Source organism: Gossypium hirsutum, unplaced genomic scaffold, assembly GCF_007990345.1.
Source record: "Gossypium hirsutum isolate 1008001.06 unplaced genomic scaffold, Gossypium_hirsutum_v2.1 scaffold_176, whole genome shotgun sequence".
NCBI classification, from domain to species: Eukaryota; Viridiplantae; Streptophyta; class Magnoliopsida; order Malvales; family Malvaceae; genus Gossypium; species Gossypium hirsutum.
Window position 1 is genome coordinate 21641 of NW_024402855.1, and position 16810 is coordinate 38450.

The 16810-nt window shown below is 32.4% G+C and overlaps 1 protein-coding gene across 1 annotated transcript; it reads left to right on the top strand.

Annotated features, from left to right (window-relative positions):
• Positions 1-71: 71 nt before the first annotated feature.
• Positions 72-12554, top strand: LOC121226429 (myosin-6). The gene is made up of 15 exons (XM_041110358.1): positions 72-142; positions 240-386; positions 498-599; positions 971-1028; positions 1125-1226; positions 9114-9151; positions 9292-9418; positions 9863-10033; positions 10124-10255; positions 10333-10442; positions 10550-10616; positions 10827-11004; positions 11152-11357; positions 11921-12040; positions 12459-12554. The coding sequence occupies exons 1-15, from the start codon at positions 72-74 to the stop codon at positions 12552-12554; spliced, it is 1725 nt and encodes a 574-aa protein (XP_040966292.1).
• The last annotated feature ends 4256 nt before the right edge of the window (positions 12555-16810 follow it).

The following is a 16810-nucleotide window of genomic DNA, read 5'->3' on the forward strand; positions in this document are numbered from 1 at the left end:
TGACTTTGTGAGACGATTGAGTCTATTTCTTAAACTAAAAAAATTAAACATCAAAGTGGAGATTTTTAAGTATGGTTTCAAATCTTACATTTAGGAATGATAAATCTCGAATCCATCTAAAAACTGCTGCAGAACTTTTCATGTAATTTGTCATTACTACTGTTATCCTTAAACATCCATCATGTCGTTCTTGTGTGTAGATGTGAATGGAAAACCTCTAATATGCCTTTATTGTTTAGGTGTGATGAGAAGTCTCTTGAAGAATCCTTATGTAAACGTGTCTTTGTGACTCGTGATGAAACCATTACTAAAGCACTAGATCCAAATGCTGCAGCCCTCAGTAGAGATGCTCTTGCCAAAATTGTCTATTCAAAATTATTTGACTGGTAACTTTCAATCTACCATAGAGATTCATTCTGGAGAGACACAAGATCACAGGCCAAATACATCTTATCTAACAGTTTTTCTCTTAACATTTTGGCACTCTGGTTGCCCAGGCTTGTGGAGAAGATAAATGTTGCTATTGGTCAGGATAAAGAATCAAAATTCTTGATTGGTGTTCTTGATATTTATGGATTTGAGAGTTTCAAGACAAACAGGTGCTTAACCGGTATGCTTTGTTTTCGTCATTTACAGAAATCAATAACTTTCATGACATCCCTGTATCATTTTCATGATTGGGATGTCTAATTAGGGGAATTCAAGGTTTCAAGGCTATGAACTGTAGAGATTCCTTCAACATTATGCGGGCCTCTATTTCTAATTTACTTTGCTTGTCTTGGCTAGTGTGGCAACTACCTTTTAGTTTTTCTTCTTTGACAGATGGCGGCGTTTCATGTATTTTAAAGCTCAATTCTCTCTACATGTTTTGTCTGTTTTCAAGTTTTACAATGTGCACAACTACTTACCATATTCCGTAGTTTGGCACTATTAGCACTTACATGATTTTTGAAATTTTCATCCCATACAGTTTTGAGCAATTCTGCATCAATTTGACAAATGAAAAGCTACAACAACATTTTAATCAGGTTTATGCACTAGATTGGTGCTAGTGTCTTGAGGATATTTTTAGCTTTTAAGCTTTCAAAGCCATGCTTAACATGGCTAATGTTGTCATTTGCCAGCATGTCTTTAAGATGGAACAGGAGGAATATGAAAGAGAAGCAATTGATTGGAGTTATATAGAATTTGTTGATAATCAAGATATTCTTGATCTCATTGAGAAGGTATGTCATCACTTCTTCCATTTGAATTTAATTTTTCACCAGAAATCTAAATTCTGCTCTAATATTTTATATTTGTGTTTGTGTGGAAGAAGTTTATGCTTTTGTCATGAATTATTAAAAATCTTGCGGAATAAATTTTTGGATTTAGATATTGATCTTTGCTTACTTGATAATATACAGAATTTAAACTCCATTTGCCAAGCCAAGTGGAATATCTGACAAAGATAGCTTGGCTATCATTAGTCACATTTTACTAATTTTTTTTTTATGATACTAATAGTTGGTTTTAACTCTTTTTTTTTACAGGGTAGGATTCGCTAGGTTTTGTGAAATTTGTTTGGTTATAAAAACAATTTTAAGAAATATGAAGAACTACAAATAATGTTATGTTGTTTGCTGACTCTAAGATTATATAGAACTTCGATGATGGTGTTTCATTTAGAAGCTATGATCTTGATTTTATGTTTGTTTGATATTGATCACAATTGTGTTTTAGGAAATTTCTTTTAAAAATCACGAAAAATTTAGGAGTAGTCTCTTGGTAGAATACTGCACTCTTAATTCCAGTGTCCTAGGTTCACTCTTTGAGTCCTTGAATGTTTATTTCATATATTAAAGAAAATTTTAAGGCTAACTATACCTAGACCCTTGTGGTTTTAACTTTAGCATACATCCTATAAGAAAAGTAGTAGGAAATATATTCGTACTACTATATCAATTAACTATATATGGTTACAACGCGATAAGTTTGTACAAGTTCTAGATAGACTAAAACTAGGAGATAATTATGGTATAGATATTCTAGATAGACTAAGATTGTAAGATAATAAGATAAATACATGATAAGTAGAAAGATAAATTAAAATATCAAATCTTATAATGGTTCAATATTTTCATTACGTTGTCCTTTTGGTTAGTGCCTCTCAAATTGTTGTTTTATTATCATAGTATAATTTCTTGGGTAAATGATTAGAGAATTTTAAGTTTTCTTGAAATATCTTTATCTATAATACTAGACCTAGCAATATGTATATTAATGTCATAATCATGTTTAAATTATTTTATATTTATATAATTTTTGATAAGTTAATAATTTGTGTTATATAGATTTTGACATGTTAGGGTATTTATGTTGTCTTTGTGTTTCATTTCAAGGTCATGTCGTGCTTCCTATTATGTTTTAGTTATAGTTTCAACAATTGAAATTAGCGACCACTTTAAATTGTAGGTGACCACAATTTTCAAATAGTAGATCTCTACTTGGCGTGCCTCTAAATACCTTAGAATTCTATAAGCAACATCCATGTGTTCTAGTTTGGTGATTGCATGAATTGACTTACCATACTAATTGCAAAAGCTATATATGGGTGTGTATTTGAGAAACTCATTCTACCAACTAGCCTTTGAAAATAATCCTTGTTCACCACTTCTTTAAGCTTGTCGGTTGTAACTTCAAGATAGGTTCAATTAGAGTCTCAATAGCCTTACGCCCAATCAAATCAGTTTCTTCAAGTAATTCTAACACATAATTATGTTGAGAGATGAAAATACCCTCCTTTGACTTGGCCAATACCATCCCGGCATAAACACTCGGTGACAAATTTTTGTAAGAAACATGTTTTGGCATTGGTTGTTTGGTACAAATTTTAATCCCCTTTCATTTAGCAATTAGACATTAAGATAAAAAATAACTAGAAGTAGGATTAGGAGAACTAGGTGTACTAGCTTGGATAGACTCAGAATGAAGGTTACGAGGAGATCCAATAGAGTTTTGATCAACCTCCGGTTTAGATTCTTGACATTATGATAAGCATTGGCCTTATTACTTTGAATTTATTTTCTCTACAAGTAAACAAGGAGTTTCTTTCGTACTTCTTGTCTTTCCACTGCATCCAAATTATTATGACTTCTAAAATCTGAACCTTGGTTTTCATTAGTTAAAACACTAGGTTTTGCATATATGACATTGTAGAAATCAATATGGTATTTTGATTTACAAAAACATCTAAGTATCCCAAATCTTCAATATATCTCATCCTAAAGGTGAGTTTCACTAAAACAGACTTAAAAAAGGTGACATCCATGGTGGCAAACATTTTTTCTGGAAATAAGGTCATAACATTTGTATCCTTCTTGCTTCAAAATTTAACCTACAAAGAATTACTTCATTTCTCTTAGGTTTAATTTACCTCGGTTGTGATTATGAATAAACACTTCTAATGGTTGGTTAGAGCACAACTTAGATAAAAGAAAAAAAAAAGAAAAACCTTTTGAAACTTTGAGGTGCATGAAACCTTGAAATCTTTATATTTATCCAATTGTAAGTTACATAGTTGTAAGAATAGATTCCTCCCAAAGCTACCTACGATCTTTTTTTGTGAACAATAGTGGTAGCAACCTTTAAACAAATTTAGAAGAGATGTTTGATGAATTTCAATGTCTTGAGTGAGAAATTACGTAGGTATTTATACACCATGAATAAATCTATCTAAGGAAATAATAAAGCTAAATATTTGTAAAAAGAACCCTGAAAGTCAAGAATTGTTGTTATCCTTAAACACAGCAATCCTAATTCAGTTAGTTGTCAACTCTCCCCATCAATTTGGTGCATAGATATCACACATCTCCAACTTGTACACCAGAATATGATAGGCCCTTTTTCTCAATCCTTTTTGTGAATATGTAAGCTAACTACTTGTCAAACGTCACATGAACTAAGTTTAAGGAGCATGTGGTCAATTTCTCTTTGATAAAGTGACTACTAATATAGTTTGTTCAATAATGTTGAACTGGATTTTGAGCTACACTGATAATAGCCTTTTTGCCACATTACAAGGACATTTTCTTATTCCTTGACAAGTCCAATTCCTTCAAACACAAGAGTTCAGAAACACCTTGAGCAATATCTGTTGGTGCTGTAACAGAAATAACAGACTCGGCAAGTGTCTTGTGCAACAAGCCTCGGTGCTTGCTGAGCAATCAAATGAATTCGAGCAAAAGAAAGAAGAAAAGCTAAGGAAAAATGGAGAGAAATTTGATGAACAAATCTGATTCATTCGTTAAGAAAACAATGGCATGATGCCAGTACATAAATCAAGCACTAAGCTTGTCAAAAACAGCAAGTAATCACCTAAACATTACCTACCTCCACTAATTACATAGAAACTTGAAATTTAAACTTGTAAGCTTGAACAAAAACTGTGTTTACAGCTCACACTCTAGCTAATTACATCAATCATAGGCCTAACTTAGTTAGAAATGAACTAAGACTCATTTCATCAACTAAAGTTTACAAAATAACCAAAAACTTGTTGTAGCAGCTCCTGCACAGCTTGGTCTTCATGGCCTGCTTGCTATCGAGTGTTGCTGCATGCTGACCAAATTCATCAATATCTCTGTACTCTACGTCAACATTTGATCAAGCAACTACATTTTTGCTTCTCTAAGTGATAAGTTTTCCTTTGAAATGTTTAATACCTAGATGTGGACCTCCTAGCTTTTAAAGATCTAGCCCAATCCATATTTATAAATGCTTTTTATTTGGAGATGACCAAATTTAGAAGAAGGGCCATTTCCTAGAGTAGACTTTAGGTAACGTAGAATGCGAGGGGCTGCTTGTATATGAGGTTCTCGAGGATCATGCATGAAATGATTTACTATATTGATTGCATAAGCTATGTCTATTTTAGTGTGTGAGATATAAATCAGTTGTCCAACTAGACCTTAATATCTCTCTTTCTCCACTGACTCTCCAATCCATGCTTTCAACTTATGATTTCTCTCAATAGGTGATTCTCCAGGGTTACACCTCATCAAACCAAATATTTGTTAGCAGCTATAATATGTAATTTCTAAGAGAGATTAATATCCCTTTCTCTAATCTGGAAAATTCAATTCTCAAGAAATTTTGTAGCCTCCCAATATCTTTGATTTCAAACTCCTGAGCCAATTTTCTTTTAGTTGAGTCATCCCTTCTTTGTCATCTCTCGTCATTAGTATGTCATCAATATTAATAATAATAAGAGTGATCTTATTGTTAGATGTTTATGATGAGGGTATGCTTAGAATTGTTTTTTCGATAGCCAAAAAAAACCATGGTTTTGCTGAATGTATCAAACCATGCTCTATAAGATTGTTCCAAACCGTACAAGGCTTTCTTTAATCTACACTTTTTTCCTCATGCTTTTTCATCCTCAAATCTAGGAGGAATCTCCATATTCTCCTTCTCTTCTAAGTCTCGATGTAAAATGCATTTTTTTTTCATTAAATTGTTGTAGGTCCTACTCAAGGTTGGTTGAACAAGACAACAAAATTTTGGAAGAGTTCCTCTTTGCAACTGGGTCTAATGAATCAATTCAAAGGGAGATTCTACTTGTTTATTAACTCTGGACATTAAAGGAAGATGTCTAGCAAACTAAAATGACTCACAATCTAATAAAGAAGATTTCTTAAACCGCAGACACAATTTCTTTAAGCAAGGCAAGGAAGGATGGCCTAACTGACAGTGTACCTTAAAACGGGACAGCAAACTAGAATAAGCAACTAATCTTGGCAGTATTGTATAAGAACGTAAAGACTTTCAGACCCAAGGCCTTTACCAATAATTTGCTTTGTCTTAAAGAGCTTAAAAGAGAAAATGATCAGGGAAAAATGACAACAAATAATTTAGGTTACAAGTAAGCTTACTGATAGATATTAGGTTAAAAGTAAGATCAAGTAATTTTAACAAAAAAATTATGGAAATAGATGTGTTGGATTAATGGTGCCGGATCCAAGAATACATAAATGTTGATCTATCAGCTAAGACAACTTTAGTAATGTTTGTATGAGAATTAATGGTGTGAAAGATAGTTGAATTACTCATCATATGATCTGTAGCACTGGAATCAATGACCCATTTGGAAGTTGAGGAAAGAAGACACTTTTCAGAGACACGTGACTCAGCAATAGCAGTGATAGAAGAAGAGTCTTTTTTAGATTGTAGGATGGTCTTGTTACTTGATGTTTTAATATTTGATAACTACGATCTTTGAGCCTTATTTTGTAGCTTTACACAAAAACTTTTAGTATGGCTTGGCTCATAACAATATTAGAACATGATTCACCCTATTTCTTGATCGCGACTACTGGTCCCTTTGTAACGATTACTCGATCCTTTTGTTTTGTTACCACAAGCCACAAGGGCACTATTATTAGTTTGAACTAAATGAGAGCTTTCAATAACCATCAAGGTATCTTGCAAAGATGTGATCTTAAATCAAAAGAGGATTTAAGGTTTAGCAGCCTCAAATTTTTACAGAAGACCAGAAAGAAAGCTCATTATAGTCATTTGATCCTGATGAGTCTATTTAACTTTCACGTTTGGGCTAAATGGTTGCAAAACATTAAACTCCTTGTATGCTCTCTTGAAATTGAAAAAACATGTTGTGACCTATCTTGCTTATCTAGTTAGTAGAAGGCTTTGCATATTTTTTACATCAGTGAGACATTTCCTTTCTCAGAGTACAAAAAATTCAAATAGTTCATTAGTTCTTTAACAAATCCACAATTATTAGTTAAAGTGATTACCTCACTATTGATAGAATCGTACATCTACAAGAACAATTGTGCATCATTTCTTAACCAGGCCTACTTAGCATCATCAATAGGTGGATTCTTGACCAAGTGGTCATCTTTATCGATACTCTTTCAATAAATTTTTACAGTTTTGCTGTAGTCTAAATAGTTGGACCCATTCAATTTTTGATATGTAATCATAAACATCACCGGAATCATCTTGCTTATTATAACTTCCAAATCAGTCACTATACTTTGTAAATTTGGTAATTACACGTTAACTCCAAAAGCCCTGAAATAGCAAATAACCTCAAAAACACAAATTGCACAAACTTATTAATCTACAAAAGCCAAGTAAATTGAACAACTAGCCTTTAGAATAATAACGAACTATAGTGAACAATAACAACACCCCAAAAACTCACCAAATGCCATCAGTGCCACCTCCAATTGAACACCCAACCATTGGGCTTGGGTCAAAATCGTGAATTGACGTTAGAGCCGAGGCCTGGTGAGCAGGTAACATCCTACATGCCCTCATGCGTCATCGTGTGACAATGGTGTGCAAAGATTTCAATGGTGCATGTGCTTCATGCGCTTGCCTTCTAGTCGTTGGAAATTCCCTAATAGCTGAGGAGACTCGTTTGCTCCTCCCTGTGTCGGTGGTGCACATTAACGATCATTTTAAAAGTGATATGAAAACATTTCATGTTTTAAAGCAGCAAAACATGGACTCAAAAGTTGACCCGAGTGACTTTGATACTAGAAAAACGAGATTTAGTAAAGGAGGAAGAAGAACGAAACTGATTTGGGTGAAAATTGTATATTTGTTTTATACCTTGAGATGCATATATAGCTTAATAGGAAAGGAAAGAGAATAATAAATCCCTTATATGGTCCATATAAATCAGCTTTATACAGCTATAAGAATTTTCTCTAACACTATGGAATAAGTTGTAGGTAAAAAAAGATTGACAATGAATATTTAAAACCAATAAGTCTAAATAAGAAAAGAACTATAGCAATAAAGGCTTGTATGTAACACTCTATTTTTATGTTAAAAAACGAAGTAAAAATATGATACTAATAAATATTAACTTTGATAACATCTAAGAAAATTGGTAGAAAAACTGTTCTTAGATCAAGAACACTAAATCCAAGCTATATGTAGGTACAAAGTGATACGTACGTAGAAATTTCTGGTAGACTAAAAGTAGGACATAATTTAAGATGACTGTTTTAGATAGGCTTGGGGCATAAGATAACAAGATAAATACTTTATAAGTACAAAGAAAAATCAAGATAAAAACGAGAATGATTAAATCTAATAAATTGAAATATCATTTTCAACACTTCTTATGATGTTTTTCTTTTTTCAACTAAAGCCTTCTCTTGAATGATTCAATCTAATTGAGTTATCTTTTTCAACACATCCTATGATGTTGTTATGGGCCAAATCTATTTTAGGAAATATTGTTAATCTAAAATCATTAATTAAAGCTTAGATAACACTTCTATTTCTTTCTTTAGGTTTCTTGATTATCTTTTTATTTTAGTTGATTTATTTTCCTTTGGTAATAGGTTTCCTCTTTTATGAAAAAGATTAGTCCTTGTTTAAAGAACAAATGGAATAATAAAACCTTAAGCAACATTTCTGAAAACCCTGAGAGTCTCTCTCTGAAGAGTTCCAAAGTTCTATTCTCCTTTTGATGAGATGAACTATCAATCTCAAACACACAATTGTAACAATTCCATATCAAGATTTAATTATCATTGGCAATTGCAGAATCGTGGTTGGCAAACTAGAGAGCAAAAATATACAAGAAGCTCGAGTGTAAGCAAACAAAGATAGAACAGATGACTGATTAAATGCTTGATCATATGTTACCGCATGTTAACTATTTTTTTACTGAAACAAAAACCCAAGTGTTCGATCATAACAGTCTCTACCGGTTTCTCTTTCTTGTGTTATGCATCAAATCCTCCTAAACTCATCTTGACAAAAACGATAGCACTCACAACGGACTTCACTTGTTTGTTGATGTTGATTGTCGTATGAAATAAATACTCCATCCACTTCAAAATGTTAGCCACTGCCCTTCCGAACTTCTTAAAAATGAAATGTCAACATTGAAAGAATCTAAGTGATCATATCCTACAGACACTGGAAACAAATTATTATGTTGACATTTTATGTTTGTTGATGTTCATAATTTATGCATATATTGAAAATGAAGCTACAGAGACCTTCATGAAACCAGGGAGGGAGAATAATTTTCCATAATGTATAATATTACTTTTATCTATTAATCTTCACTTTTCTGCTTACAGAAACCTGGTGGCATCATAGCTCTTCTTGATGAGGCTTGGTAGGTATTAGAATACGTATGAACGATAAACTTATTTTAAGAATAAATGGTATTTGTTTTTACCTAGAGTTGCTAGTTTGATTTTCTTTTGCTTCAATCACCCAGTGAAGTTGTAACTATAACTCCTTTTATTTCCATAGCATGTTCCCCAGATCAACACATGAGACATTTGCTCAAAAGCTTTATCAGACTTTTAAAGACCATAAACGCTTCAGTAAGCCTAAGTTGTCGCGCACTGACTTCACCATTTATCATTATGCTGGCGATGTAAGTATCTCCTTATGCCAGGACATCCTTACAGAGGCACTTAAATAGCAAGATAAAAGATAAGGCTGATGGAAATATCTATGTTATTCTCCACTATATATAGAGAATATATAGGGTATTTGGCTGCTTATGACTCCTTACTCCTTACTCCAACTTTGAAAATCGATGTTAAACTTGACATCTAACACATGTCTAAATTGGTTAAGATTAAACAAGAAGAATCCAATTAGCTAACTCTACTCAAACTATGCATAGGAATCCATATATGTGGAATCTAGATAACAGAAACCGATATCAGATTTTTGTTCTATAAATAATTAAATCAGTTACATTAAATCCAATAAGGTCTCATCATTCGCTAGAAATAGTCATAATCAGTTATGATTCTCTAATCTACTTTTGTGAAATCTTCTTAATATTGAGTGGAAGGAATTTCTACTACAGGTGACTTACCAAACCGAGCTTTTCCTGGATAAGAACAAAGATTATGTTGTTCCAGAGCATCAAGCCTTACTGGCTGCTTCAAAGTGCTCTTTTGTTTCAAGCTTGTTTCCTCCTTTACCTGAGGAATCTTCCAAATCATCAAAGTTTTCTTCTATAGGTTCTGGCTTCAAGGTCTGTTTTAGCTTTGGTGCGTCTGTTAAAGGCAGATTATATTCTTCCTCTATTTTCTTTCATCTCATGCATACCATGTGCTTTATACAGCTACAACTCCAATCTTTGCTCGAGACTTTGAGTTCCACTGAGCCACACTACGTTCGTTGTGTAAAGCCAAATAATGCTCTTAAGCCAGCAATATTTGAAAACAATAATGTACTACAACAACTTCGATGTGGGGTAAGTTTTGACGTTTTGGTCAATGCCTAAGTAACCTGTCTGTAAGTCCATTAGTTTTTATGCATGTTTGATTCCAGGGAGTGATGGAGGCAATTAGAATTAGTTGTGCCGGATTTCCCTCCCGAAAGCTGTTTCATGAATTTATAGATCGGTTTGTCATATTGGCTCCAGAGGTTCGAAATAAGAGGTAGCTTTTCATGATTATCCCTTGCAGTTCAAAATTATTACTTCTGTTTAGGTGCACCTTTTATTCTTTAGAATTATGTTACTAGAATTCACGAGTTACTTATTCAGTGGCAAGAAAGATGATATCGCTGCTTGCAAAAAGATTCTGGAGAAGAGTAACCTCACTGGTTATCAGGTACATGATGTATTTATAAATTTTCTTAAAGTTAAACTTTGGGGCAGCTTTTGTCAATCCATTTATTTCTTAAGAAGTTCCTATATATCATGCATGTCCACACTACACATTTCTTGCATCAGTTTTGATATTTAGTATATTTTATTTTTTTGCTTCCATTAGGCTCTTGTACCACTTAATTCTGTACTTACAGATTTTCTGCTGTTGCAGATTGGTAAAACAAAAGTTTTTCTTAGGGCTGGTCAGATGGCAGAACTGGATGGTCAGCGAGGTGAGATTTTGGGAAGGTCAGCTACAAAAATACAGAGAAGAGCCTGTACATATATGTGTCGCAAAAAGTTTGTCTTGCTAAAATCATCTGCCACACAAATTCAAGCCTTTTCTAGAGGTAACAAGAGTTTCATATATGTGCAGACGTGATTGTTTCATAAGATGGAGTTGCTGCTGTTATATGTATATCTATTGTCATTTTTTGTTTGATGAATATATCTAGTCTTATATACCTTTCCTTTTGTTTTCTCTAACATTCTTGCAGGACAAATGACACGCCATCTGTATGAGGGAATGAGGAGGGAAGCTGCTAGTTTGAAAATTCAAAAATATGCACGCAGGTTTCTAAAAAGGAAAGCATACAATAATTTGCGCTTCTCAGCTATTTCCATTCAGGCAAGTTTACGTGCCCTTAGTGCTCGTAATGAGCTTCGGTCCAGGAAGCGGACTGTAGCTGCAACTGTAATTCAGGTAAAGATAAAAATTTCTTTTAAACAAGGAAACATTAATAGCTACTACCTTCCTCTTTATTTCTCGTTTTACGCTATGTTTCTAAGAATTCAACCACGTGGAACTTATATTTTCCCCTTATTATCTCCAGTCAACAGGATTCAGAAATAAGAGAGTATGTTGAATAGAACTTATTACTTAGATCCTGCATTTACTTTATTCTAGATCAAACTATAATGAGTTCATTCTCATTCTGGACCTAGGTTTTGCCTATAAAAGTAAAATCAAAAGGGAAAAGAAAGTCTAGCATTCCCTCTTATTAGTTCTAAAAAGCCAAAGCAACCTCTGGTGTGCCCTAGGTTGTAAATAGTAGGATTGCGCTAAAGGAGGTTCTAGGTTTAACTATTTCCAATAAAAAAAACAGCCTTTCTGTGTTATCTTAGTTGTCTTGCATTAAATATTGATGTTGGTTAATTTAACAAAAGAAATCATGCTGATGTTTTTTATATCGCAATTCCCAGCTGCAATTTTTGTTATGATTTCTGTTTGGATTCTGAAGCTATGTTAGTTCTTGTCTACTACAGACTCATTGTCGACGAAAATTGGCCAACCTTCGTTATCGTCGGTTAAAGGAAGCAGCACTTATCATACAATGTGCCGTGAGAGGAAGCAATGCATTTGGAGAATTAGTGAAGCTAAGAATGGTGAATTTGTCATTTCTTTATTTCTTTTTTTCCTTTAATTTGCTGAAGCTATTGATCTAATCTTGTTTTCAACAAAATTTCTTGATAGATGATGATATTCCCGAAAGTATGCTATTGTATGTGAATATTAATGTAATTTTTGCTCGTTTTGATTAATTATAGAACGAAGGAATATCTAGAACAAACCCCTACTAACAGCAGTTATTGAGAAATGGGATACTAATTCTATCTTTTGCGCTTATGTTGCTTGCATTAGTTGGTATTATAATATAATGTCATCTCTTGTAATCCTAGTTTTCTTCCATTCCTGCCAGAGGAAAACAATTCATTTGTTTGATGTGATCTTTTGTTAGTCTCATCTCTAAGGTGATAGTAGGGGATTGATTATGTAAATCGATTACACCTTGTCTGTCTGCAGGCTGCCAAGGAAACTGGTGCACTCCAAGACGCCAAGGATAAGCTGGAAAAGCAAGTTAAAGAACTTACAAGCAGCTTGCAGTTGGAGAAAAATTGAGGGTAGGTCTTTTCTTGATTACTTTACTAGAAGTAGATGAGTTTATAACTTTTCCATATATATTAAAATAAAATACTGAAACGAAATAATCGAACATGAGGAGAATGAGATAATGAATTTTCTATCTTCTACATTCCATCAAACGGTACAATAGATAAACAGGTTTAGAGCCTACTCTATAAGGAAAGCAAATGAAAGTGAACAAAATCTAATCCCTAATAATCAACTATCTAATCTTCTTATGATTCACATAACTACACATTCCTTAACACTCCCTCTCGAGTTGGAGCATAGATATTAATCATTCCCAGATTGCTACAAATATAATCAATTCGAGATCCACTTTTTGTAAAGATCTCTTAATTGATCTCTTGTTTCTGACATAGCCTGTTGATATAAATTTTTGTTGAATCTTCTCATGAATAATGACAGTTGATTTTAACAAGCTTGGTTTGTTCATGAAACACTGGATTGGAAAATATATGAAGAGCAACTTGACTGTCACACTATAGTTTTGCTGGTAACGACATATGAGAGCCAAGTTCATTCAATAACTGTTGTAACCACATAACCTCACATTTATATTGTGTCGAGTTTTGTATTCAGATTCTACACTTGACTGTGATACTACACTTTGCTTCTTATTTTTCCAAAAACTTAGATTCCCTCCAACAAAAACACAATAATCTGTAGTTGACCTTATATCCATCTCTGATCCTGCCCAATCTGCATCAGGATTAACTTTAACTTCAAAAACCTATTTACATCCAATAGCCTTCTTTCCAGAAAACAAATCCACCAATTCTCAAGTACTATTACCATCTAAAGCAGTCATCTCTTATATCATTGCATCACGCCAGCCAGGATGGGACAAAGCTTCCCTAAAAGTTTTAGGAATTGAAATAGAGTCCGAAAATGTAATAAAAGAGCTAGTCATAAGTGATAAATGGTCACAAAAAACATGAGTATATCCGTTCAAAGAAAATTATCCCAAGGTGCCAAAATGACATTAAGCATGCGTGACATAGTTATTGAACCAATTAGTTACTTTACAACAAAAATTCATATGGTTCTAATCCTATTTACATGCCACCTTATTACCAATATTTAAGCTTCATACTCTTCACTCCTTGCTTGATGATGAGATAAGGATGGGGAGAGTCACTTCAAAATTTGCCTTCAAAACAATCTTTACCTACACGTTTAAAACAACACATTAAGCTTGTAAAAGCTTGATAAGTAATAGAGAATTCAAACGTTACCACTAAGTTTAATTAACTATCTTAACATGATCATAGTAATTAGTCGTAAATAAAGTACACAATAGCAACAAGATTAGTCGACATTCTTTTTCACTTAGCATACTGTAATCATTCATGCATTGTTCATGTATCACTCAATTTCGCCCATTGTAGACTCAAGTGAACAAAAAGGATAAACAAAATGAAATCACAAATACAAGAGCATGTAAGTGCTAAATTTAAGAGCACCGAAGTGCTAGTTTCAGGAGCACCAGAGTACTAAATTCACAAGTGTGCTATGATATTCCTAATGACAAGCCATATATCTCACAAGTTCAGAACTTGTCTACAATAGCTTTTACATTATTATAAAATCAATATTCATCACAAGCACAATTAAGTTTCATATTTTCACAGCCACATAACTTTTTTAACATTTTACAATTTAGTTCTTTTTTCTACACATTTAATCATATCAATAATAACCGCAACATTTCCTATTTTCTTGAATCATTCACACATTTACTAAGTTACAAGTACTTAACTCGTAACATTAGCATGCTCTTTAATTTATCATTTTAATAAAATCTAATTAGGTAAGAAAGAATTCTACCGTACTTACAAATTTAGCTAAATTAGACTTCCTTCAAGCTTTGTCTACTTGTTTCCCCTTGTCTACACTCCTATCTTATTCCTTCTCTTTCTCTTCATTTCACATCAATATCATAAAATATGAAAAATTTATATTCTTTATCCACAACATTTTCATGTTCAAATAATCAAAATAGACATAAAACTATCACTAAATAATGAAGATCTTAACTTAAAACTTTAGTTCTTCACATTATCTAGATTTTCTCTCTTCAAGTATGAACACTTTCCTTCTATTAAAAAAATCTAAGCTTTCTAGGTTATAGTTTTTCTAAAGAAAGTTGATGGTTTTAAGCTTGGAAGGGTCTTTAATAGAGATGGAGGATCAATTTGTAAAGGAATGAAATGTTTTTTCTTCTTCTCTACGGTGGTGACGTGAAAGAGATGGAGAAAGATGATGAATCTTTTCCATCTTTCTTTTAAAATATCACCAATATAATAATAAAACATAATAGAAATAAAATAAAATAATAAGATTTTTATTACTTATCCATTAAGAAAAATCAATCCATCATCATTGTCTACTAACTCTTGGTAAAATTGTTTTTCATGTCCTCACACATCTCACTATTAATTCAATTTAATCATTTTTTACTATAAATTTCTCACTTTGACCTAACATTTTGTAAAACTTTACAATTTAATTTATATCCCAAATTAATTTTTTTAATAAATCATTCTTTTAAATTTTCTCCCGTATCATATTACCTTTTCCACTAACGCTTATAATTAACATTTTATTTATTCATACAAATTTGACTCATAATTGTTCAAAATTATTCCATTATGATCACGGGGTTTTCAAAGATGTTATATGAGATATTACTTCTATTATGCAAGAGGGACAAATCCTATCTTAATAACTCAAATCTTACTATACAAAGTGTGGCCAATCCAAGAAACAATGTTGGGACTTTGATGATCTCAAATCTAAGGATTATACATATAATTATCACTATAAGAAATATTGTGACTTATATAATAATCTAAAAACACTTATCTAAAAAAGGAGAGCTTTTGGCCAATTCAAGAAAATGTCTATTTTTTTTTTCTTTTAGCCACTCTATTCTAGAATAGAGTAGCAACAGAAAAGGGTTGATGAGTAATACCATTTTAAGTCATAAACATGGAAAGCATAGCATAAAATGTATTTTATATTATCACTTCGCAAAATAAGAAAAAAAAAACATTAAATTGAGTTTTAATTTCAGTACAAGAGGCACAAAAGATACAAAGTAAAGGGTAAAAAGACCTCTACAGTCCCTCTCAAAAAAATCAAAACAATTTAATCATTTTCAATTTCAAAAGTGAGCAACTAAGGATAATTAATCATGACATTAATGTTTTTCATCAATTGTACATGATTTTGATTAGTATAATAATATATTTAGCCATCAAAGTTTACACATTCTGTCAATTTAGTCTTAATTTAACAAATTTATCCCGCAACATTTGTATAAATGTGTAAATGTTAATGTTGAATTTATTGAATTTTGTAGAATTAAGACCAAAATGACAAAATATGTAGACATCAAAGGTTAATTTTATTATTATACCAAACAAAATTATGTACAATTGACAAAAAAAACATTAATATTGTGCTTAATTATCCTTAGTTGATCTAATTTTTTTAAGAGTGACCAATTTGTTAAATTTTAAAATTGAGAAGGATCAAAGGGGTCCTTTTACCAAAATAAATCACAACGATTTTTCATTAAACATAACCAAGTTACGCATGAATGATTGTCCAAAAAAATAATGAAACTCAGACTTTAAAGTAGTAGGACACGAACCCTAAACATCATAATGGACTAACTCAAAAGAAACTCAACTCTTTTATTGATTCTAGAAATTGAGGGACGACCTAACCAATAATGACCTCAAAGGGACATTGCATACTAGAGCAAGCAATAGCTCTCAACATTTATGTATCAGGAAGATAAAATACCTCCAAACTCATGACCTCTACCAATAATCTGTTTTCGTAAGATCCTGAAAGAGAGAATGATTTGGAAAGAATAAGACAACTATTAAGGGCACAAGTAAGCTTACTAGCAATCAATAAGTTGGAAGAAAAGTCGATTATGTTTAACGCATAAATGATAGAAATAGATGATGTAGGATAACGATGCTAGATCCAAGAACATGAGAATTGGACCCATTAGCTAGAACAACTTTAGAAGTATTTTATGTAGGTTAAAAAGATATTTGTATTATCCATCATGTGATCTATAGCACTAGAATCAATGATTCAATTGGATGATGAAGAAATGAGCCACTTAGTGGAGTTACCTGACTCAAAAATAGAAGTGATAGGAGTAAATTTTCCAGATAGTGAAATGGTCATAGTACTTATTGCTGCAA

Bases quoted from the DNA above. Each gene is read 5' to 3' on its own strand.
- LOC121226429 (XM_041110358.1), top strand. From the start codon at position 72: ATGGTTTCAAATCTTACATTTAGGAATGATAAATCTCGAATCCATCTA. The intron at 143-239 runs GTAATTTGTCAT...TTTATTGTTTAG, and splicing joins ACTGCTGCAGAACTTTTCAT to GTGTGATGAGAAGTCTCTTG. The intron at 387-497 runs GTAACTTTCAAT...CTGGTTGCCCAG, and splicing joins TATTCAAAATTATTTGACTG to GCTTGTGGAGAAGATAAATG.